The sequence below is a fragment of the Seriola dumerili genome, unplaced genomic scaffold, assembly GCF_002260705.1.
Source record: "Seriola dumerili isolate Sdu_G_001 unplaced genomic scaffold, Sdu_1.0 BDQW01000362.1, whole genome shotgun sequence".
In the NCBI taxonomy this organism is placed as follows: domain Eukaryota; kingdom Metazoa; phylum Chordata; class Actinopteri; order Carangiformes; family Carangidae; genus Seriola; species Seriola dumerili.
Window position 1 is genome coordinate 891,418 of NW_019174617.1, and position 25,233 is coordinate 916,650.

Consider the following 25,233-nt stretch of genomic DNA (forward strand, 5'->3'; position numbering starts at 1 on the left):
GAGGGAAGTGGATGCGAAGGGTGAGAAGGTGGAGTGTTATGGAGGGAAGGAGAAGAAAGAAAAAGGTGGATGAATGTGATATTGAGGGGACAGAGGGGTTATTTGACGCGGGCGAAGAGGGAAAACATTAATTACACTGTACATGGACTTGAGGCCAAACATATACAGTATGTATGTACAGCTCAGAGTACAGAGTGCTTCTTATGTGTGTTGTTGTTTAACAGGCAGAGGAATGGAATATATGGGAAATGTGTGTTTCTGCAGCTGTGTGTGTATAACGATCACTTCACTGTACCGCCAGGCTTTCGCAAGCCACGCCACAGCAGCAAGGCATCTATGTTTGGCAATGTTGGATGGCTCGTCCACCGCTTTGGTCCAGACAGAAATATCTCAACAAATACTGGATGGGCTGACATGACGTTTAGTAGATATTCATGGTGCCCAGAGGACGGATCTTTTTCTTTTTTCTTTCTTTAGCATCACCAGCAGGTCAAAGTCGTCGTTATCCTGTGACATATCCCGACATCTATTAGACACTCAAGACACACTTTCAGAGGCGGTGCCGCTGTCTATGTGCAAGTTGAAAATGTTTCAGCTTAGTAAAAAAAATTGCACATACGCCTTTTTTTGAATTTGCTTTATAAATGTACAGAGACAAAATGGGGGAAATAAATGAGACTGACCAAAAACACTCAGTCATACTCCCACAGACAGTTGCTAGCTTTCCAGGCACTACCTCAACTTTGACTCTTCTCTGGCGCCACTGTGAGGCTAACGTTTCTGGTTTTAAGTTTTTGACTTGGTTGACCTTCTGACTTTTCCTCTGGTGCCATCTTTAAGTCAGATTTTATCAAAGCAGGAAGACGCTAAACCCTCATACTATGTTTGATTTTTGCGATCATATTAAATAACTGGCAAATGAGAACAAAATATCTAAAATTATTACAGCAATGTCAATATTTTTATTTTGAATGAGAGCTGCTCTTGATGACATTAAGATGCATTCATAAGTTTGGCAACTGTCTGGATTTAGAAGTGTTGTATGTTCTTCGTGCCAAATCTTTAATGTATATATTTGCATCTTTTATTTATTTAAAAGAAAAAATTGTCCAAAACTTTTGATTTATCGCTAAATAACTGCAAAACAAGAGTACAACTGACAGAGATGCTAGCGTGGCTCTAGACTCTTGTATTTGAAACCTACCTGGGCAAACAAGCACAGTTGATGCTGGTGGAGTGAAAGTGAAGGCTGATTTTGAAGATTAAATTCCTTTCCACATAATTCGTGGCAGTGGGCACTAAGTGGTTTGTAAAGGATGTCGCTCTAAATGCAGGAAAGAATAGAAAGAATGAAAAATACAGTAACCAAAATAGAAGTCAGACAGGACTCATGAGAAGTAAATATGGACACACGAATACAGCAAAATATACTTTGTTTCGGCACGAAAAGATCCATCACTATTGTGAAATAAGATGCTTTTAATACACATGATGTCACTTTAAGCTTGAAAGGACGTTCATTAACATCAGCTCTCTCACAAAATGACCCACACACATCGCAATCATTGTCGTCATTGTTATAATCATAATGTGCAATGAAGTCAACTTTGTGTTTGTCTGAACGAGGGCATGCCTTTTGTCTTTTTTAAGCTGCGGTGACCACTCTGGGTAAAAACCACAGTTGAATAGAAGGAGACTGTGGTTCGGTGAGGAAAGCAGCTGCCCCGATCCACTCTCTGCCTCTAGTTCATTCTGGACACTTCTGAGTATCCAGGCCAACTGTTGCAGAACAGCCACCAACAAAAATAGACTGCGAAGAGATTTAATCACAAAACTAACTGTGCTGGAGGAAGAAAATACATAAAAATCAGACTTCACATTTAAAAGCCTTTCAGGTCAATTTTATTGTCTTTTTTTTTTTTTTTTGTACAAAGAATTTCACAAAAATATTAAGAAACTGTCGCAGACACCACTGACGCCATAAAGCACAGGATATCACATGACCAGAACAGTGCCACAGAGGAGAAAGAGGGAGAGTAAGGGACAGGAAAAGAGAAGATAGTAAACACTGTCCGAACTCTAGACATTATAAAGAGTTAAACGTCCACCTCTTTCAAAGAAGCCACTTACCACCATGAGCAAGCACTGGCAACACAAAATGCTCTCTCTCTCTCTCTCTCTGCGCAAGGATTTACAGCTCCTTAGGGTGCTGGCAGTGTCAGGAATACTGTCTGTGCTGTCTTTTGTTTGTGAGAGAAGTGTTTCTCCGAGAGGCATTGTTCATTTCTCACTGTGGAGCGACCACACAAATGCACCAAGTAATGCCCAGCCGAGGAGAAACCTTTTTTTAAAGTCCAGTTTTAGTCTCCTGGCGATTTTTACCACGCTGCCCCACCATGTAGCTGTACATCGCACTAGATTGTAGTGTCACAAGAAAACACCGTCTCCGTTTCCGAGACTGTGATGTGATTGTTTTTTTGTGTGTGTTTTGTCATTTTTCTGCCTCTAAAATGATCGAAAGGATACGATTTTGAATCCTGGAATTCATATATAGCTTCTTTTTTTTCTTTTTAAACAGTACAGACGCTCTTTTGGGCAATTATCCTCTCTATTTGCAGTGGATGAAAGTATAAAAATATACACAATGTTTACAAAATAACCTGTTTCTCACTGTACATTTTCTCTATTAGGTTAAAGTTGCTGTTTCTTAACTGGGGAAATAATTTTACATAAAAAAAAATAAAAATAAAAATAAAATCAGGATCTAAGTGGGAGCAGGATCCCAGAAAACCTGGGAAACATTCCACAAGAAGAAAAGTCACAGGTAAACTCCCTTCTTTCCTCGTGAGCAGAACCCTGAACAGGAGAGATGAAAACATCAAGGAGGACACTGTGGTGAAGCACATCCATCTTTATGTCAAGGCGTCTTTTTCTTTGTAACACATTCACCTTAGTCCTCTCTGATTATTTTACAACTTAAATAAATATACTAAGAACTATGAGAACAGCCTAGAGAGAGAGAAAAAAAATCGATTTCACTCTCTAAAACTGAGTGTGTTTGTGTGTGTGTGTGCACGTCTTGTGATTTCCAAGGTGTTTAATATGCAGTCGTACAACATGCCTGGTGTGCTGTCATCAAAGTCAGACTCGACGAAGAATTAACTTGGCCAAGTGTCCTGCCTGACCTATCAAACAATAAATGGCAGTTGTCTGGATCAATATGCACCTTTTTTTAAAGGTCCCAGCAGAGCCACTTTTAACACTTAACACCCCGTGTAATGATGTTATGGCCACAAAGTGCTGGAAGGTGCACATTTTCTGCATATCAGCAAAGAAAGGTCATGATAATGTTCTTTATCTTTGGCCACCTACTCAGTGAGTCATGTCAGACTCAGGCAGCTGAGCCTCTGCCTTTTCCTCCGCAGCTTCTGAGGTCACCCTCCGCTCCTCTGCTGTCATGTCTTGGTTGCCATCTTGTGTTTTGGTTCCTTTCTCCTCCACCTCTTCCTCTTCGTCCTCCGGAGCTTCATCCATGGCATTTTCTGCAATATTTTTCTTGCTCCTGCTGGCGCCCTCCTCCTGAGCCTTCAGCACGCTGCACAGCTCCATCTCATGGATCTCCACGTCGAACGGGGCGACCGGAGGCACAGAGGGGGGAGACTTGCAGCCTGCACAGCCCTGAAACCAGAGAGAAACATGATCTGTTATTTCAATGTTTAATGGATGGATTTGGTTTTGTCTGAACCTTTTTTTTTTTTTTTTTTTTTCTTGGCTCAGTGTTGAGCTGCTGTGTACTCACAGAAATATTGATGGCTCGTGGCAGCCGTCCTGTACGGATCCAGGGGTGAACCTGGCTCAGCTCCCTCTTCTGATCCTCTGTGAAGCGTGGCTGATGTTTCTGCATGCTCCTCAAGGCCTCGCGGTCCTCTCGCAGCACCGTCTCCATGTCCCTGTTATATATAAAATATGGTCACTGTAAACCTGCTGTCTTTGCTGAAGAAAAACTCCAGCAGTTTGCTGCAACATAGACTCCATAAGATTAAATTTTTTTTTTTTTTTGTTGTTTTTTTTTTTTAAATTGAACTGTACTCAGGAAGTAAAAATACTTCTGTACTTGATGAAGAAAAACACCATCTTTAATAATAGATGGAAGTTTCTCAGATGGTCTGGTCCTGTGTCGTACCTGACGGGCAGCTGGTAGGTCATCATGACCTTGTCGTCTGTGTTGGCCATCAGTAGCCAGATGGGGTCCTGTAGGACACACTTGATGAACTGCTCCTCCCCGCCGTCTCCCCCGGCGCTGCTGCTGCCCCCTGCTGGCTGTTTGCGGGAGTGGTCATTCTCCGATGAGTCGATGCTGCCAAAGTACTTGCTGGTGTGGCTGCCCTGACTGCTGCCTGCATGGACAAGGAGGTTAAAGTTGAGAGTTAACTGTGGTTGACTTGAGGCAATACACAACCATTAACTAGAATGAATTTAAAGCTATGAACAATTTTGATTAAACATCAGCAATATTGGTCATATGACCCAGAACTATTTCGTTCACCTTAAACACCTCAGAGTCTGGTAAAGTTAATCTACTTACTTGTGCCACTGGTACCAGAGGAACTGCAGCCATTGGAGCCGGAGCCTGAACCCGAGGACCTTGTCCCAGAGAAGCCTGAACCGGAAGCGGCTGAGCCGGTGCCTGAGCGGGAGTCCTCCTGCAGCAACAGGTCCAGCAGGTCGCTGGACGTGGACATCGCATCATTGTTGGATTCATTAGTTTCAGCCTAATGGGAGAATGAAAACAAATAAACAGGAGTGCAAAAAAAATAAAAATAACATAAATATGAAATTTTGAAAATACCACGTTTTCCTGAACATCTGTGTACTTACATTCTCATTCTCCTTGGAGGTATCATCAGGGCTCCTCTGATTGGCTGAGCTCTGTCCCCCGGCTGCACCACCCTGCACAGAAGGTGTGGCTTGCTGTGATGCCGCCAGCGCCGTGGCAACCTCTAACCGGTTGCTTGGTGATTCCTCCAGCTGCAGCAAGTTGAGGGGGGAGGAGCATCGGGACTGGAAGAGGGGGGACTCTGCACCCTCACGGTCTGCAGGTGTCTGACTGTAGGACTGCGGGGTGCTGCTACGAGACTGGGCGCAGGTGCCAGGGACGGGCATGGAGTTGGAGACAACAGTCGGGACAGGGGCTGGGGTGGCGCCGGGGTACGGGAAGTTAGGATTGTAGAAGTGTCCGGGGGTGGCACCTGGCTGAGCGATGGGTGCTCCCATCTGGGGGAAAATGTAGTTTGGCAGAACGAGGGCCATCATGGGAGGAACCATCTGGGTAGGTGGGAAACGTGATGGGTCTGGGATGGGTAACGGCTGTGCGAGCGGTGGGTACACAGGGTAAATCGGAAGCATACCAGGAGCAAAAGGGGCAGCAGCAATGCTGGCCTGGGACCCTACAGAGGGCCAGGAGGAGGAGTTTGTTGCGGGTCCGAGAGGCATGTTTAGGGGCATGGGGGCCGTGTTGGTTCTGGGGTCTCGGCAGCACCCGTTCATGCCCAGAGAGCTGTGCTGGTCAGATGACTCCTGGTGCTTGAGTCTCTTTCCTCCCCGACCACGTCTGTGACCGGTGCTGCCTCCTGCAGCGGGGTAGTCACGGGAACAGCGCACTCCTGGGAAAGAGAAAGAGACAGAATAAGGCAAATTTCTGGCACTGAACATTTTGTTTTGCGTCTTTCACATATCCATCATAGTGGAGCACGCAAATGATCATATTGCATAGTGACTAAATCCAGGGAATGTGTGTGTTTGGGAGGGGGGGGCGCCCCCACCTCGTGACAGAGGGTTGGCAGCTTGGGTGTGGCATCGCACAGTGGAAGATGCCGTCTGATCGAACACGCGCAGCTTGCTGAGGTCCTTGAAGCGGTCAAGGAACGCCTGCTCCTCCTGCTGGGTGTGGGCGGATAGCACCTCCTTTGTCAGACCCAGCCGGCCTCCTCCACCTCCTCCGACACTTCCATTTCTCCGGCTGTCCCTCTCCGGCTGAGTGGCTTGTGGGAGAGGTGGCGGGGGAGGGGGTGGTGGAGGAGGAGGGGTGATAGCTGTGTTAGCGGGAGGTGTCAGCCCGCTGGCGGAAAGAGTCGGTGTTGTCATAGGAGGAGCCAACGTAGGAGTTGTAGGAGCCTCCTCCATGACGATGTCTGTGATAAGGAAGAAGAAGAATGGTGGAAATGATGAATAAATACTGCTGGAAGAGCATTCAAGTCAGACTGTGCAACTTTTTGAAGAAGAAATAGCAAATTATTCCTCTCACAAATCAAGTTAAATTCATAAACAGCTCATTTCAATACACATCAGTTTTGTCATGGTCTGGCAGGAAAAGTAGCTAATGATAGCTAACGTTAGCAAATTTACATATAAGACAGTAGTAGATAAACAGTTCTGTGTTAAGATTTAACATTATCCAGCTGAAAGTGCAAACAGTAGAGGCTGTTGTTTGGGTACAAACAAGAATGGACCAAAAGAAGAAATTTCCAGGATAAACTCTGATGAGAACAAAAGGCATTAATCAGCTTATTTACAGTTTGTGGTTTCATCATGTGACTCCAGAGGCCTGTACTACGAAGCAAGTTCAACATACTCAGGATAACTTGGGTAATCTTGGATAACTGGGTTAACTGCACCTAACATTGACCGTCCTGGATAACCTGTACTACGAAGCTGGGTATCAACAGACTCAGTTAACCCTGGGTTTACCTATCCGGTGACGAGCGCGTTCATGTGTGAGAGGCGAATTTGTTTATTACAAGCAAAATCGTCTGAAGTACTTAATATGATATGAGAAGAAATTCTGATGCCTACTGGTAATTTCGGTTATAGCAACGTCCAAAAGTAGTGTTCAACAAGGTGAAATGTAAAAAAATATTATTTCCATGTCTAAATATATATTTTTTTATTAAAGTCAGAATAAAGATATATTGTAAATAATTGCATGAATTATCATTGAGTATTTTCGCTCCTTTTGTCTGATGATGAACAAACTGTTATGAACATGTGGTGCAGATAAAACAGTTAAAGAAAAGAGGAGAGGAGTAGTTGATTGAACGACTGATATGTTCATTTATGATTATGCAAATAATTAACTGTGTGGCTAATTTTCTCTAATCAAAGACATCAGAGGTTTAGTTTTTATTTCCAGTTGTGGTCTCAGAGTCTCAGAGATGTTATTCTGAGCTGCAATGATGAAGAAGAGAGTAAACGCATCGACACTGTCAGAAATCCTGTCAGATTAAAGAATATTTGTTCAATTTAAAATGAAGCTATAATTATTATATAGGCTATTTATTAAGCGTGATGAAGCTTTGTTTTAAAACCAGAGTGGACACATGGAAAGACTCAAACAGGAAAACTTTTCCACTGATTTTTTTTTTTTATATTTTATATCTACTGCTCGTTATTATTGATCACTTCATTGTAAACTCTTTTGTCCCTGTTAGCATCTTAGTTAGCATCGTAGGAATGATGACTCCGTTTTTCCAGTGATTGACTTGGTCAGTAGTTTGGCTGTTGACAGGTTTTGACCTATGATCTGATCCTCTGAAGTAAACCTGCGCCGGAGCAGGTTAGGAGTTCAGCGTAAGTTGCCATGGTGATTTACCCCGGTTACCAGTGAACCACCGTCGTACGACTGAAAACCCAGAGTTAAACCTGTCGTTACCTCGATAACCTCAAATCCTGCTTCGTAGTACAGGCCTCTGGTTTCTGCAGGATGTGAAGACTTTTGAAGTAATAATAGCACTTCTGGTCAACACATAAGAACAGCATCAGAGAATTTTGCTGGTTAACATTCATATTTTAAAGTCAACCTCGAACCGTTTTACCATATCGAAGGCCTTTTTTTAAATTCAATTGAAGACCTGCGAAGACCTCATACAAACCTGCTGAATAACAGAACTACAGAGCAAAGATGAGTGTCGTTGATGCCCACCTGACTCGGGAGGCTTCTTGTCTCCCACATGCACGATGGTGCTGCTGAAGCTACACTGGGATGTGACTGAGGCTACACTTTCTGCCTTTGTGGCCATGGTCAAAGGAGGCAGAGGAGGTGGTTCACCTACGATGCTAACTGAACCACCTGTAGAAACAAGAACACCGACAAAAATTAGTTATTGATTACTGACCCGACACAGGAACAAGCCTGCCTATCAGTAATTTAGGAGACTCAGAGGCTGCACAAGCCCCCACAGACAGAAATCCAGTCATTTTTACAATAAAAAAAGAGAAATTATCTGTATTACACATTAAAACACATTAAACATCATCAGATTAGAGCATAAACAAAGCTATTATAAATGCAATTGTAGTTATAGAGCAACAAAACAAAGGCTTGCACAATATACTGGAAACATGATTAAAAAGTACCTTTGTTGTTGCCGCTGGCCTCCTGTCTGTCGTCATCAGATGTGGAGGAGGCGGTGCAAGAAGAGGAGCCACACTTCCTTTTAACTGTGTTAGGAATGTTGCAGCTCTCCAAGTACCTGCGTAGAAACAAAGTATTGTTTTTTTTTTATTTTAGTAAAGTGATGAACAAAAAAAAAAAAAAAAGACAAGCTATTGTATGGCTTCAGGCTTTCACACACACCTAATGATGCTGTCCAGACAGTTGATCTGCTGGTAGGAGTAGGCGGTCGGGGGTTCCTTCTGTACAAGCGGTGCAGGGACCAATGCTTTGAGTGGTTTTGTCATGTCTGCTATCAAACCTCTGATTGGGTCGCTGTTGAGGGCTCGAATGCTTGTGGTGCCTGGATGAAGAATTAGAGAGGAAGAGGAAATGAAAACGAGTTCTCATATTGCAGAAATGAAAATGAAAATTTGTTTTTTTCTGAACTGATAACTTGGAACAGCATCTGCCAACATTTCTGTTTTTGATAGTCAGTGATATATATTTACTATTCCTACTTTATTCCCTAATAACAGGAGCGTTGTGCGTGTTCTGTCACTAAGTGTGTTTCCATTCCCTTGTTACCTCCACCAAGGAGATTGTTTTCACCCATGTGTGTGTATAGTCTGCGCTTTCTCTCTCTATAATGGTTTACCGGCATCAGTCTGGAGAATCAGTGCCACCTACTGTTTATCTTAATAAACCAACTCAAAATATTCACATAATGGTGGTCATGGATTCCTCTTTGATTTCTAAAATATATTCTGTGTTATAACCGGACAACATCAGTCAACTGTCCTCCTTATTTCACCTGTGCTGGTGTTTTTTCTGGGCAATGGCCGGTTACGGGACTCGATGAAAACCTGCTGTCCATTAGTCTTGACCATGTGAACGTCTTTGCAGATCTGCTGGAACGTCATCTGAGAGAGAGGAAAAAAAAAAATCACAGCAATTAGAGGAAGATTATGTTGTGTCTTGTGGACAAAGTACAATCCCAAAAGTTTTTCCACACATACAATAGAAACAATTGGATCAAAACCAAAACACTGAATTCCAGAAGTCATTGTTTGTCCTCTGCTGTATCTGCTGCAAGTCTTGTACAGCAACTCATGTTACATGTTTCTGTTGCATGTTGTCGCTCAGACTCACAGGTTTGTGTAAAGCGATGGCAGCGGCAGCCTCATCCATGGCGGGGCCGTTGCTGTCGCTGGACGAGGCGGCTGAGGCACTGAGGTGCTGTTGGTGTGAACGGTGGGAGCCCCGTGAGCCGCTCGACCCAAGCGAGCTGTAGCCCTGAGAGCTGCCACTGTGCACCGGCTGCACAAGGTGCCGGTGGATCCGCTCGCTCAGCTGGACGATGTCAGGCGTGGTGACCTGGCTCTCGCGTCCCTGTGGCGTGGTGAACACGTCTTCATTCAGAGGGCTCCTGGAGAAAGGTGGAGAGGGAAAATATAAAGTTCAAATACTTTCTCGTAAATGCTCTGGCGGCATTTGTTTGTGAGCGAGTTTAAATAATAAACTTACGTTCTGACTTTGTGGCGCCCCACAACAAACGCCACCTTCCGGCTCCAGGGGTTGACAAAGGATGACCAGCTTGTGTCGATGGTCACATACTCCCCGCTGCGGGCACACATCCTCATGGGTGAATAGTCAAACGGCTGCCCTGCAAACTGAAAGACTGAGGAGACACAACAGATAGACATTGTGTGAGAAAACTGAGATGGAATAAAGAAACTTTTAAATGGAAGTTTTTTTATGTTAAAATAATCCACAATGACTTGCAGCATTGAATCCATCTCTCTCTTACAACTGGAAGATATGGAGTTCTCAATAGGATAACAAAATCTAAATACAGGACTCACTGTAACTGCAACTGCTGTTCACATACATCATGTACTGAACACTGAGTCTCTGTGAGTTCAGACAGAGTTCAGGATAATATAGACTCACTCTTCTCATGTATAGCCACCATCATGGGCCTGTCCTCAGGGTGGATGTAGAGCAGGATGGGGGTTCCAACCAAGTCCTGAGGCAGGTAGCCCAACAATGGCACTGCCCTGCAAACACAGCATATTTACACACTGTTAGACAGTCACAGTACATCTGTTATATACTGCATCAGTTCCTGCTCTACAGCTGTAAACAGATCAGTTTACAACCAAAGAAATCACAGAAGGAAAGTGAATGAAAAAGAGTTGTTTTCACTTTCATTATAGGAGAAAATAATGAAAATAATCCTTTTGACTTTACTGAAATTGAGCAATTAGAATATAGTTTTTGAATAGCAGATACTTGAATTGTATTGAATTTGTGAACCCTAAAAATATATATACTGTATATACCGAAATGAAATTGCAAAATTTGAATTTGACCATTATAAATATCAAAGACAATTTCAGACCACATTGATAAACTGATGATTTTCAAAGTAACGTATTCGTTAAGGAATAAATTTCACAATCACATATTCAATGGCCAGAAGGTAACACATCAGAAGTTGGGCAGAACTGACCTCTCGTCCACCTCCTGGAAGAGGCAACTAGGAGTGTGACTGGTGGTGAAGATCCTCTTGTCTGGAGGGATACGAGGAGCTGGAAGAAACACACACACACACATGAAGAAAAGATGTTTTGAGGACAGTCTGACATCCAATCATTTGGTGTCTATGATATTATCCATATTCAGGGGAATATGGTAATCCAACGCAAATCAGTGAGACAGTCTGCCTTCTGTCTATTTCCAACACACAGCTCATTTCAAGTACATTACAGTTTCAAGTGTATGGTTTTAAATTATGCAGTGAGTAATGATGAGTAAAGTTCGTAGCTCATCATGTGGAGAGCTGCCCTATTCAACCAAATGGTGTCTGTCTGCAACAGCGGCTACATCTACACGCAAGAAGGAGCCGATCTTGATGCTAAAATCCATTAAATCAGATTTTTAGTCAAAACATTAAATTATGAAACTAGGAGAGAGCTGATAATCAAACTGTACTTGTGATACTTGGGTTACGCTGACAAAACATTATCAATGCTGCACAGTGACAATAAAAACATGGTGAGAAGCACAGATGATTAGCACTCAGATCATTATTTATTTTTCACTGTATTACTAATAACTGACTACTGCTCACTTTTAAACAAGCGTCCACTGAATGCAGGGATATTCCATGAAATAACTGATCATGTGTTGATTGCATTTCGCACTGTGCAAAATCGCTCTAATGAAATCTGTCATACTGGAGGCATGTGACATGTGCGGTGAATGTGTGGTAAACTGTAGCACTACAATGTAAAAAGAAAAACTATATGGGAGCAGAGGCACGCCATCAGCTCGCATTTGGTTGGTTGTGGATGGCAGCAGTAACGCTGTGAGAGCGCTGGTGATGCAAAGTCTCAATGTTTTGGATTAAGAACCAAAGATTACAGCATGTTTCTCTTAAAAATGTCAACTTGCAGCCAGGATAGCTGGGAAATTCCCCAATTTTTCAGTAATTTTTTTATAATAATACAACAGCTTAGTAATTGCTTGTGATATAATGCCCTCCTTCTCTGACATACTGTCAAATAAACTATTTCACCTGTATCAGAAAAGTCTGTCATGACTGATGTGCATTTTAAGACAGAAAACTGCACATACATGCAGTATAGGCTTTGTCTTTCTCATAAAAATATACAGTAGAGTAATATTTACCTTCATATCCAGAGTGGACCCTCTCTGCGATGAGCAGGCAGCAGGGTTGCGGCTCAGCAGCATCGGAGTCTCTAAGAGTGAGCTGGTACGGCGTGAGGCGGAACGGGTAGTAGCGCATCTCGCCGCCCTGCGTACGGTCAGCGCTGATCCGACAGAACATGGACTTCTCCTGGGTGCAATCGACTGGAGGAGAGGCTGAGAGGAAAGAGCGTAAGAAAGAGTCAGTCCGTACAGGAAACGGTACCATGATATTCAACAAAGATTACACATTCCCCTGACCGGATCGGAGGAGTTTAGTCCGAGAAAAATCAATGTCAGAAATCATCTAAATCTGTTGTCATCCTAGCTATAGATTGTATGTTCTTGAGTTTTCACTGCCGTTGGGAGGGGGGGACCCTTCTTCAATATGACCCCCCCCCACCAAACCCTCTCCAAATTTCCATTTATCTCAGCTCACCAGAACCGATGCAGGACGCCCAGGGGGGCAGGCGGCAGGGTGCTGTGCCGCTGTAGAAAGTGCTGACATCCTGTGGAGCCAAAAGCTCAGAAAACACGGTCCCCTGGAGATACTCAGGCTTACAGCGCAACAGGGACGAACCCTGGGGTGATACGTACACGACCTTCCCCGACAGGAAAGACACGGCCATGGAGAATGTATCCTGGCAAAAACGGAAAAGGAAATACAGTAATTTAGGGAGATTTGTTTTTGACTCCTCCAACAATCTGACAATAAGATCTTTCTTTGTACTCAGTTGGATTTAGAAGCTTGGTGGTATCCATCTCTGTTAGTGAACTGAGAGGCGTGAAGAAGGGTGTTTCTGAATGTGAGCCAAGCGAAAGTTCCCAGAGAAAATAATCTAATAATAATCTGTGTATTTCAGTGTGTTGCATGTTTGCATCACATTGCGAGGGTCCATTAGGATCCACGTGAAGTACATTTCAGAGGGTGTACACAAGGCTCTGTGTGGACATCTGCGTATTCTCAAATTTGCTGTGTTCGGCCCGCAGCCGCTACACTACAAATCCACCAACTGCACATGTGCTCCTCCAAGCGGACTCCACAAGAAAGAAGTGTAATGGGAACAATTACGTGTCTGGTGTTCGCAGCTGTCCATGTACGCATCCACAAGGGAGTATAATTGAGGCCTAAGCCTGTCGTTGTATTCTCTGCACAGTTTTTCCATCAGTTAGCTGTTAATGAAGTCCATTATTTTGAAAGATGTACAAGGAAACAATTAGTAGCACGCAGAGAGAGAAACTTTTACCTAAAATTTGAGATGGCTTGGAAAGAGTGTGGAAATTACTGTAGATGAGCTTCATTCAAATGGTTTTCATGAGAATAACTTCAATAACAGCTCTTCCAGATTATCAGTTTTTTTTTGATAAATAGTTTACAGTGACATGAAGCAACAATTCATCGGGCATCCTGTGATATAAGTTTCTTATTTATCTTAGTCACATTCAAGGCCATGTGACTAAACCAATGGCTTTCCATGCAGTTCCATTTCACACCCAGGGGAAAAAAAGTAATGAAAAGTCCACGGCTCACTCAGCACAGTAATAAGACACAGTAATAAGTGGGAAAACTCTGAACTCTAAACTTACAGTGTTTTTGAGGGTGTATTCTGAGGTGATATTATCAAGCTCCTCAATTGTGAAGGTAGACAAGTCCAGACTGCAGCCATGACACTCCTCCACACTCCACTGGTGGTAGTACTCTTTGTTGGCTGTAAAGGTGAAAAATCTCTGTCAGGGTGTGGATACAGGTAAAAGACAGAACTACAGACTGCAGCGCAGGAAAATAAAAGCATCGCACCTTAAAACACATTCAAGAAAAGGGCAGGAGCTGAAAATCATATGAGGTGTCAATATCTGGGGCAGAAAAGAAGGTAGAAACAAAAACAGAACCTCACCTCGGACTTGTCTGACACATTGAAGTGCATATTTGAGTGCATTTAGAGTGCTGGAGTGGCCTTTGGCCTTGCGCTCAGCTGGCAGGCGGAGCTTCAGCTCCTTGATGGCCTTCATTAGCTCTTTCTGGGTCTGGACCCTCGCTGACTGGTCACTGCTACAGCCAGAGGTGGAGGGGGGGTCATGCTCCGAGTTGGTCAACAACAAGCTGTAGGCCAGGGAGCCGCTGGGAGGTGAGAGGCTCTGGGAGTTGGAGCTGGGAAAGGGAGGAATGAGCATTTTTACACACAGATGAGTATGTGCTGGGTATGTCTCCATTGCTGCTGTGTTGACACATGTACCGTTAGCACGTGCAGTAGCATGTGCAGGCCTGTGTAGAACAGAAACCTAATAACATAATTGCATGTGTGACGTCATTGTATATGTGTCTATAATTTTCTTACATCAGAGGATTTATACACAGTTGAACAAAGCAGTTATGTGCATTTCCTGAGCGCAAATGAAGAGCAGACAACAGTTACAGCTAATAATGTCTGATACGCTGACAGCGTGCGTTAGCAAATGATGCGAGAAGAACCTTTTTAGTTTAAGTCGGTTTCTCTTTCGTTTTCTGCTCCATTTTCTGATGACATAATAAACCTTTTTTAAAAAGCTGCTGCTGTTTGAAATGAAAAGGCTGTGAAAACCAATTTTCAAACCAGTTTCTTATGAGCGAGAGGGTCCTACACCATACACACTAATGTTCTGCCAAAGCTAGAAAACATTTTTTTACATGAGAGATTTATGAAATTGTGTGTTTGTCGCACTGGTTTGAGGTGGGCGGTACTCAGTTGGGAAAAGTAATGTAATGCATCTCTGTGCACCAATCAGGATTTAGCAACATCTGATGACAGATGTGAGATTGTTTGCTCAGGCAGCCATGCCAATGCAAGGGTCATTTTCTTCTTTCTTTTTTACAATTTTTTTTTTTTTATAAGAGGCTGATTATTCAATAATGAAAATTATCCTTAGTTAGACTTGGATTGAGATTTGGGGCAATAAAGGTTGATCAGGACAACCCTAAAACCTAATCCTTGTTTTCTTGATTTATGAAATTTGTCCATAAACTCTGTCCCTTGTGGTCAGCAAACACACTCTAACTGTGAAACAATGAGAGCCAGACAGCTCAGCTAGCTGTAATATTGCACATAATGAAAGTGGTGGGCTATAAAATCTGTCTTTCAGTACTCCATGGAGGGTTACGTATTGTAGCCTAGCACTGCTTGATGTGTGTGTCATGCTGAAGAGAGCGTGAGGATGAAAATACAAAATGTCTCCTCCCTTTGTCTACTCCTCCTCTTACCTCTTGTTGCTCTCTGTGGTTTCCAGCATCATGCCAGAGTCCTTGCCATTCGACGAGCTGTTGGAGCTGCGTATGGACTGGCGCCCACGTGACCCGTTCTCCCTCTCCATACCGCCCTCGCTTTCCCTCTCCCCGGAGTCGTTCCCACTGGAGAGGCCGTCCATATCATCTGAGTTGGGACCCCTTTGGTCGCCGGACAAACGTCCTGATCCCGATCCTCCGCTGGGAGACGAGCCGGAGGAGGCTCCGCTTCCCTGGTCCTGAGACGAGACATTGGCACTGGGCTGACCACCGCTGGTCTTTGGAGAGTTTAACCCCTCTGACTCCACTTCCTGGTCATTGTCTTTTTCATCGGCCCTTGCCACTCGCCCCCGAGTGCTGCTGCTGGGCATTGATTTAGAGTTGTCATAACTCATACTAGAGTAGGATGAGGCTGGGACAGCTTGATAAGGTGTCAGCCGAGGAGAAAACAGGAACAACTTCAATTTAAGTGGGACTACTATGATTCCACAGATGAATCATATTTGCTGGCTTCTGGTTAAAAGAACTAAGGTGAGAAATTCATAGTATCTCCTGCCAAAAACCGGTGAAATTAGAGTTTGGGGCTGTGAGCCCTTCTTTGAGGGTTTCCAAAAAGTCAATGGCAGCAAAATCTTCCAAAAAAGGCTGCTCTTCCAAAAGGACAAATTATCTTTTAACTATCTTGCGAAAAAGTGTCACTCAAAGTGGTGCAGACAAGAGATGAATTTCTGGTTATGAAACAGCCTTGGCGTAAGTGCTCCAACAGATGGGACGAGAGATCGTGAGGGAGAGTGAGAAAAACAGCTCTTGGTGAGAGCAAAAAACATTAGCTTCACTCTGTATTTGTATCGTCTTCTTCAGAGATGTGTTGCTCTAGGTGCTGAAGGCCACCTGAGATGACAGAAAAATAGAGAGACAGACAGAGAAAGAAAATGAATTACATGAGCTGCGGGATTACAAAATGCTAGTAAAGTCTTATCAGTATCTCCCAAGGACTGCAGCTATGAAAAGACAAAAAAAGAAAAAAAGAATGCTTATCATCAGTTTATCGTGTTGGCCTTCAAAGAAGATTCAAATATGGCCATGAGATGTTTTCTCTGCCTTGTGGTGCAGACTGTCTGTTTGTCAGAATGTAAGAGTATGCCGTTGTTGGGCGCCCATCTGTTAGCCTTTTACCCAGATTATCAAGAAAAAACAATCACCTCATCTTGAGCACCCAATGGCAATAATCTCCTGCTCCTATTTTCATGCAAGTGCGTATGTATGCATCTGAATATAGAACCGGTGAACATGTGCTAATACCTAAAGTACAGGGGACATTTGTCAGTCGTCATAGCTTAGTCCCATTTTACTCAGAGGACATTCAAAACAAACACCAGGAGGAGGTAGCAAAGCTTAACATCAGAGGGCTTCTATAAAATAGGGTTTACTTCTCAATAGTATCTCAAAGTGTATATATATGGCCACCACCTACGCAAGTAAAAGTCTAGTGCTATTTATTCCTTGGGTAAGGGAGACACCCAGTAATCCTTTAAGCCCTGCAGACGCAACCAGAAGGAGACACAGTCGTCAGGCCAGTCCTCAGTTGTCAATCCGTTCAATTTTATACACCTGGCTGTCCCACAACCCCTTTACCTTTCTCCTGCAGGTATGCACTGATGCTTTGATGCAGATTTTGATCAGGACAGGTTTAAGTATGTTCCTGCACTGGCAGCTCAGATGTACCTCAACGTCTTGTACTGACGCAAGAACCCAAAACGGCTGAGTGGACAGGTTCAGAGCAGCCACCACCAGCTGGAGATTGCTTATTAGTCCTGACAAGAGGATAACAGGTGTGGACAGCTAATGACAGATGTAACTCATTACACAGAAATGACTAAAACAAACTTGGAATGGAAAGCGGTGATCAGCTGCAGGTTGAGTTGAATTCAACAAATTCATGTGATGCTACAATGATGTAACTAAGCTGCTTCCTTCCAAACCATGAAATGCTAATCAGCATTATGTTTAGTCAGATGGATGATGCACACTTGCACATGACAAACTGTGTGCGCGCTACGGCTGAACTGGGAGAGGGATGGAGCAATTATGATCTGGATATGTGCAAGCAGGGCGTGAGTGGGCGTCGAGGCAGGCTGGCATCCATACATACTTCCACGGGTGATGGCAAAGACACAAGGCGGAGGTGTTGGTGGTGAACTGTGCTCAGGCTACTAGAATACCTGGATGTTCCATCTTGGCCCACCCACTTGCTAAGCCAACTGTAGTAAGGCCATTTGCTTAAAGGGTGCATCCCCAAACTAATTCTAAAACTAAAAAAACACTGCTGCAGCCAATCACAGTGTGCAAACACAACAGTCCCACCTACAGATTTCCAGTTTCCAGTTCACCTAACCTGCATGTCTTTGGACTGTGGGAGGAAACTGGAGCACTAGGCAGAAACCCACACACACATGGAGTGAACATGTGAACTCCACACAACAAGGCTCGAACTGGCCAGGGCAGCTTTGAACCAATGACTGTGAGCCCACCCGCTTAAATTATTTACAGGAAATGCACTCAGTAAGACCAATCTCTGATTATACAAAGCAGTGTCTATCTTAGTGTGGGAAAGGAATATCTAACATGACTTGCTGGATATAAGATGGTGGATGCTTGAGTGCCTTGGTTGCCAAATGGTTAAAAAGGCATGACACAAAACCACCGTGTCCATCTGAGTCCGACTTGGGACTCTCCTTTGTTTTCTGTGCGCCTCATCTCTGTCAAAGCTATCTGATAAACTGCAAACAGGGCTAAAGAATCATCTATTAAGAAAATACTGGGCATGCTGCTTTTTGAATGTGTTTTTAATACATTCTTCAATAATATATGAGTAATCAGGGGAGGATGGGCCTTGGTAAGAGAGGTGACCAAGAACCTGATGGTCAATCTGGCTGAACTCCAGAGATCCTGTGTGGAGATCAGAGGACCTTCCAGAAGGACGACCAATGCAGCACTCCACTGATCTGGGCTTTGGCAGGGTGGCCAGGCTAAAGTTTCTCCTCAGTTAAAAGACATAAAAGGCGGATTGGAGTCTCAGGCTGTGAGAAACAAGATTCTTTGGTCTGATGAAACCAGGATTTAACTGTTTGGTCTCAATTCTATGTGACATTTCTTGAGGATGTGGCGGCATCATGCTTTGGGTGTGACAGGTCAGGTTTGAGGAAAAGCTGATCAGAGAAAAGTATAGAAAAATCCATCAGGAAAACCTGGTCCAGAGCGCTCAGGACCTCAGACTGGGCCAAAGGTTTACCTTCCAACATAAGAATGACCTAAACACACTGCCAAGACAACGCAGGAGTGGCTTAGGAAAAACTCTGAGAATGTCCTTAAGTGGCTCAGCCAGAGCCCTTACTTGAATGCAATCAATCATCTCTGGAGAAACCTGAAAATGGCTGTCCACCGACAACCCCCATCCAACCTGACAGAGCTTGAGAAGATCTGCAGAGAAGAATGGCAGAAACTACCCAGATCCAGGTGTGCAAAACTTGTCACATCATTCCCAAGAAGACTGGAGGATGTAATCACTGCAAAACGTGCTTCAACTATGTAATGAAATTTCAAAAACTCTGATTTCGCTTTCTCATCATGGATTATTGAGTGCAGATTGATGAAGGAAAAAATGAATGTAAACATTTTTTTTTAGCATAAGGCTGCAACAAAACAAAATCTGAAGTGGTGTTGCATGTTGGGAGAATCAGGGTCACACAGAGGCAAAACGTGTCTACTTGGTCACTTAAGTCAGGGTGAACTACATTTAAATACATATCTGTCCTGAAAATATCCCCCGTCTCCCATTTAATTCAATTGGTGCCTGTAAAACAGTTCAATTCTAGGTTGCACTTCCTGTTATGGTGTGATCTCCTGGTGAGCTCTGGCGGACTTGCGGGTCAGAGTTCAGTTTAATTCAACTTTACCCAGCCAATTGGCATGACTGGTCACTAGATACACAGATCTGCTGAATCTGCAAATGCAGCAATCATTATTCTACTTGTGTGCCATCACTTTATTTTGCACAGTATTACACTTCCAGACCTTAAACAGCAGCATCACTCTTATATGCTGTTGCTCAAAATATTACAAACTGAATATCTTTGGGTTTTGAACCATCAGTCAGACAAAAAAAGACATCCGAAGACATGAACCTTGGACTTCTGGTGGGTACTTTTCACAAATTTTCAGACATGATTATGCAATTGACAAAGAAAATAACTGCTATATTAATCAATAATGCAAATAATCATGAGTTGCAACACTACTCTCCTCAATATTTATTGATTGCCACATCAGGAAAGTGACATAATACTTTTCCTGGGCTGAATGCAGGACAGTTTCGCTGAACAGAAAGCTAGTGTATCTTTAGTGTAAACTTTATTGCATATTTCAAACTCCAGGTAAAACACTTGGTGGTCTACGCACCATCTCCATAGATGATGGTAGGAACAAGCACCACAGTATACACTAACAATTTAAGAACTGTCTTCTGCCAACATCACATTGCCTTTTAAAGTGATAAGCTTATGTACTGGGGCTAAATAAATCTTCGTCTTTACCTAAGCAACGCATTTAAATAAACAAAAGCATCAGTGTAGTTGTAAACAAGATGTGGGAGACACCAGTGGATTAAGCAAAGTCATACTGCCTGTTATTGCCAGTGAAACAGCACTTCACTTGATTTTGGCTGGGCTCTGCTCCAACAGTTGGCCACAAATCTGCTCACTATGATGGCAATGAGAAACAAGTGTCCATCTGATACAAATATTGTACACAGAGAAGGAAGTGATTATCACTGACTGTAATTACAGTGTACTCAATCAATGTGAATTCAACTGATCAACCTTTTTAAAAAAAAAAAAAAAAAAAAAATCTTGAGTCTACACTTGTTAGAATAAACAAACCTCCTCTACTGACCAAAGAAAAGCAGCTACTTCTCATTAATGTCATGCACAGATTGAGCCTGGAGGTTGCAGTTATACCTGCAGCGATTAGTCAGTTGATTGATTAGGTGATAACCAGATAAATAAAAAAAATAAAAGAAAAAATGCCCAAAATTCACTGGTTGCACCTCCTCCCGCTGTGATTAGACACATTAAGCAATTTGAATACCTCACTTTGGACTCTGGACTGTTGTGACAGTCATTTCTAACATTCATTTTGTCAACTAACTGATTAACCAGGAAATAGTTTAATCAAAAATAGAAATAATCATTATTGCAGCCCTACTTTCAGCCAGTGTAACTGAATGTGACAGCATTTGTATCTGTTGTATTGTAAAACAGCATACACAAACATTTGCTTTGTGTATATAAAAGTTCTAACTGATGCAGTATGAACACATTATCACAACACGGACGAAACAATAGTCACCTCAAGCAAACTCAAGGTAACATGAGACACTTCCCTGCTGCAATGTGCTGATGGAGACTGCAGGAAGGTGTGGCGGGGCTCCGTGCATAAACATGTGTGTACTTCTCCGCTTGTCTGAGAGAAACAGCTCCGTACCGCTCGATCACAACACCGACATGTCTGTGTATTATCCAACCCCAATAAAAAAGCAGCGCTGTTTCGTTTCCCTCACCGGCCGGAGCTTCCGCAGTATGAAAGCACACTGATACACATGTCATTGTCCGGTGTGCACAGTACTCACAGCAGCCCTACCCCGCTTTGCTTTCCTGTGTACATACGGCACGTGTACTCGGCGGTGTTTTCCGCAAGCCTCTCCGGCTGCTGATTGGTCGGCTCGCTGGACCAATGAGGCGGCGCGCCCCGCAGAGGCTGGGCTTCTCACAGACTGTCTGCCAGACACTGGTCTCAGCCCCGCCTAGAGGTTTGTCTCCTGAGTGTGCGAGGCGAATGGCAGACGCGAGAGCTGATTCAGGATCAGCGACAATGGAGGAATGAGCACTGTACATAATGTACATTTATGAGACAAAGAGACACGCGCTTTATACGAACTGGGCGGCTCCATGACTTCTTAAAGTAGGAGGAATTCTATTACAACATTATTTTATTACATTGTTATACACAAACATTTACATACATTAAAGATATATCAATCAATGCTGGATTTTCTTTACTTTTGTTGTACTTTGTTGAGGTAAAATATTATCATGCTTACAAAACTATTTTAAAATTTAAAACAATATAATTTAAGCCTCACCTAAAGTCATCTAATGTAATTCCTTTAAATTTTAAGTTTGGATGTCTTAGGAAAAAAAAACAAACAAAAAAAAACACTACATATGACACAATCTCTGCCATGGCTGAAAGTTCAGTTCCCACTGAGGTCAACCAGACCTGGTCCCTGGCATAAAAGCTTCCTTCCACCTGCTGCTATATTTGCAGATTTTTTAATTTACTTTTAAAATGCTATATCACGTTGATTTAAGTGAAGTAAAGACTGGTTGTTACACAGTCATGAAAGGAGGTTTGATTGACCATTCCAGCTGAAGCACTTTCAACATAATCCAACTTGTTGAAACCTACATAACAATAACCCAGATTTAATGGACCATAAAGTGTTTCAGCAACAGTGGAGCATGGAGAGAGGTCGATGCATCCTCTGAGGTTAAGAACGACTCAAAGTATATGCTGAGTCCTGTCCAACGATTTCTGCCACTGAGGTATTTGATTGTCAGTGGATGGTCATGGTTTTGGCTGAAACTACCCAACCACAAAAAAAGATTAAGGTATTGTGTGTCGCAATGGTACATATGCAGTACTCATTATGTTTGCATGTTTGTCAGGCAAGTGGGAACTAACCATCGGAGAAAACCATCAAAGTTTTTTGTGCTGCCACCTACTCCATGAAACACCGAATACTCACAGCTGTATTTGTCACAGTGGTTGCTCTTATTACTGTAAGTATAGACAGCAAATGTGTTTAAGACTTGTCACCACCAGATGGCGCTATTCCAGCTTTGAGTTTTAAAACTCTGGAACCAAACCTGGAATTAATAATTCTGGATTGCAAGATAACTCTCATTAACAGAAACACAGAAACCCTACCACCTCTCAGGCATGTTTAAAAGAGTCACCAATGAGCTTTTTCCTGGCAGCTTGTGGTATACTTGGTAGCCATGATTGTTTTATAGTTGTCTGAGAACATGGAGGACACCCCCCCCCTACTAAAAGTTGTCCCCAAATCTCTTTCTCTATCTGACCTTCTTAGCCTTAAGCTTTTTGTTTTTCACCATTTAAGGGTGAGGTTAGTTCTGTTTATAGTAGAATAGGGTACAAACACTGCTCTTGGAGCCAAAAGAGGGGGAACATTGTGTTGCTGTTCTGCTGCTTCACCCATCAAGGTTCAAACCAGGCACTGCTGCTGACTCACTCAGGCTCAGTTTCGAGTATCGCTGCGAGGGAAACTACAAACTTACTTGTCTCGTGTGTTGACTCAGTCCCCAACATACATGTGATCAAACAGTTTAAATGTGGATCACACCACTTCTGCCACAGCCTGCCATCTTACCTCTTCTGTCAGCCATGCAAAATGAGTGCTGCTGGTGTCAGAACTGTCAAGTTTGATTGGCTTATGCATAAGCTGGAAGAGTCATCTTTACAGTGCCCACTCACATATCTCTCTGTGCCTTAAGAGCTCACATATTAGCTGACAGATGGTTAATTTGAGCTTTATTTTTTAATTTTCAACTTGGTCAACACTTGGCCTGTGTAAACCTTTTGGATATTTATGTGCAGCTCCTATGCCCCCTCTGGCACTCAACAGGGTGAGATATCTGCAAGAACCTGCAGGGTTACATCTGTACAGACTGATGCTCTGGTGTGCACCTTGTGTATGGAACATTAACTGTAAAGCAGAAAATATGGCATACCATGCAGAGAGCATCTATAGTGCTGGAAGACATGCAATCTGGGCATCCTCAAAAATGCCACAACATGTTGTACATCACAGCCACAGAGGGTGATAAATGCCCGCTATCGAGGGCATAAATGCCAGCTTGTCTCTCCAAGACTGCCACTAGCTAGGTACTAGGCATACACTTAGGTACCCTCAATTATAACTGCATGTTTAAGGTTTGCGTGATATTTTTTTGTGCTCTGATAACCAATATATCATGAGATAATGTAGGTTTTACAGAAAAAATCAGCAGCACAATGCACTGGTGTGAGTAGATTGTAACAGTTGTTGATCACAGGACATTATTTCAAACATGCTTTCTGCACAAATAAAAAACAGAAAAAGGCTATAATGTTGCTCTCAAAAAAAAAAAGCCTTTAACAAGAGCATTATGTGCACATTAGGAGCATAGAGGCATTTAGTGGATTACAACGTCATTTTATTTTATTATGAAGTTTATAGTTTTAACAAGTGTAATTAAACTTAAAGTGTAAAACATTTGTCGTAGCTTCTAGTCTAACTTTTGAATGATAAATCTTTGAACAAATAAATAAATAAATAAAACATTAGAGGTGGGGTGACCATGGATCAAATGGGATTTGTCAAACCACTACTAATAGTGTAGAGACCCTTTACTTGGTCTTCGAAGTATTGAAAAGATGAATGCATCATCTGATTTTTATGTGTGAGCAGGCAATCCATGCCTGTTGTAGCAGAACATAAAATTAAGGGTTGTGAATCGGCTGCACATCCAGGATCACGTTAGCACTCATAATAAGTCAATGATTCACTTGATGGTCAGTTACAACAATTTGCCAAAACAGAGCATGTTTCACGTCATCCTTAGCAAGCATAACGTAAAAACAGCACAGCATGAACCTATCACAGAGGGGCATTTTGCAGCCCCGATACTACATTGTGCAACGTCCACATGCATGTCCACCCCGCAGAAACTTAAAATGACAGGGTCACGCAGTTTAAGAAAACTGGGTCTTGAAATCTGGATGAACGCCAGTTTCTCTGGGGTCTCTTATTAGTTAGTTCTGATGGCTTCATATACTTTAATACATGTATTCTTACTGTGATAGTGTCCGTTTACATTAATAGACACCCAAAGGGTTAAAAAAAAATGCAGAGACTTCACCTTTAAATTGTGAGCATTTTGAAAACTTTCGCTGATCTTACGTTATATGTTATGGTAATAATATAAGACAGTGAAATAAAGGGATGTCTACAGTTTGTACACTTGGGCACAGACAGCCCAAAGTGACAGCTAACATGCTAGCTACAAAGCAAAGGCTAAAGACACGACTACAATAGAAACCCGACCAGCTCACCTTAGATATGCTTCAAAACGATATCAACAGCTTTGATATTCCACGGAGATGTGCTCGAAAATCTTAAAGAAGCGGCATAAATCCTGCTGCTATCGACTGTCGTTGTTTAGCGGTCTGTATTTGCTCTCCAGACATTTTTGTCCGCCCTCCCAACACTAGTTTACACGCAGGAACACACGTGCCGGTGCATGGTCTTGCAAGTAATATTGTACTAGCCACTGTGATTGGACGCCATGAGACCATATCCCCGCCTAAACACACCCCATTGCGTTTTGATTGGCTGAGGGGGGCGGGGTTAGCTGCACGGGGCTCGATGGTCACGTTGCACAGTGACTGCTCCTGAGTTCATTTCCAAACATACTGGAACATGAGAGGGCGTAGCCCGTGCCCACACTGCTGTAGCCTACTCGGGCTGACCGTAATACGTGAAGCAGCATCGCAATAGCATTTAGTATGAGGATGTAGGTATTGTGATTATACAGAATTTCCCAATTGTTAAGCGTTACTGTTACACTTTCAGCAGTGTTACTCTGTCTGTACTTACTTATAAATGCTCATTAAAATCAGCCATGATGACCAATGGCAACTGGCAGTTGTATTT

The 25,233-nt window shown here is 43.0% G+C and overlaps 1 protein-coding gene across 3 annotated transcripts; it reads right to left on the minus strand.

The window, feature by feature from the left end:
- Window positions 1-2,472: 2,472 nt before the first annotated feature.
- Window positions 2,473-24,785, minus strand: per1 (period circadian regulator 1). 3 transcript variants are annotated; one of them, XM_022760797.1, is made up of 20 exons: window positions 24,633-24,785; window positions 15,378-16,289; window positions 14,038-14,291; window positions 13,730-13,851; window positions 12,582-12,783; window positions 12,125-12,319; window positions 10,944-11,022; window positions 10,382-10,488; window positions 9,956-10,109; window positions 9,581-9,857; window positions 9,243-9,351; window positions 8,633-8,792; window positions 8,413-8,528; window positions 7,979-8,125; window positions 5,823-6,191; window positions 4,879-5,663; window positions 4,586-4,772; window positions 4,184-4,397; window positions 3,800-3,950; window positions 2,473-3,678 (listed from the first exon to the last, which is right to left on the minus strand). In XM_022760797.1, exons 2-20 carry the CDS (start codon window positions 15,791-15,793, stop codon window positions 3,373-3,375), a joined length of 4,350 nt encoding a protein of 1,449 aa, XP_022616518.1. In that variant the 5' UTR covers window positions 15,794-16,289; window positions 24,633-24,785; the 3' UTR covers window positions 2,473-3,372. The 3 variants fall into 3 exon arrangements, with proteins under 3 accessions (XP_022616518.1, XP_022616519.1, XP_022616521.1); XM_022760798.1 differs by lacking the exon at window positions 24,633-24,785 and adding an exon at window positions 20,077-20,152; XM_022760800.1 differs by lacking the exon at window positions 7,979-8,125.
- Between the last annotated feature and the right edge of the window lie 448 nt (window positions 24,786-25,233).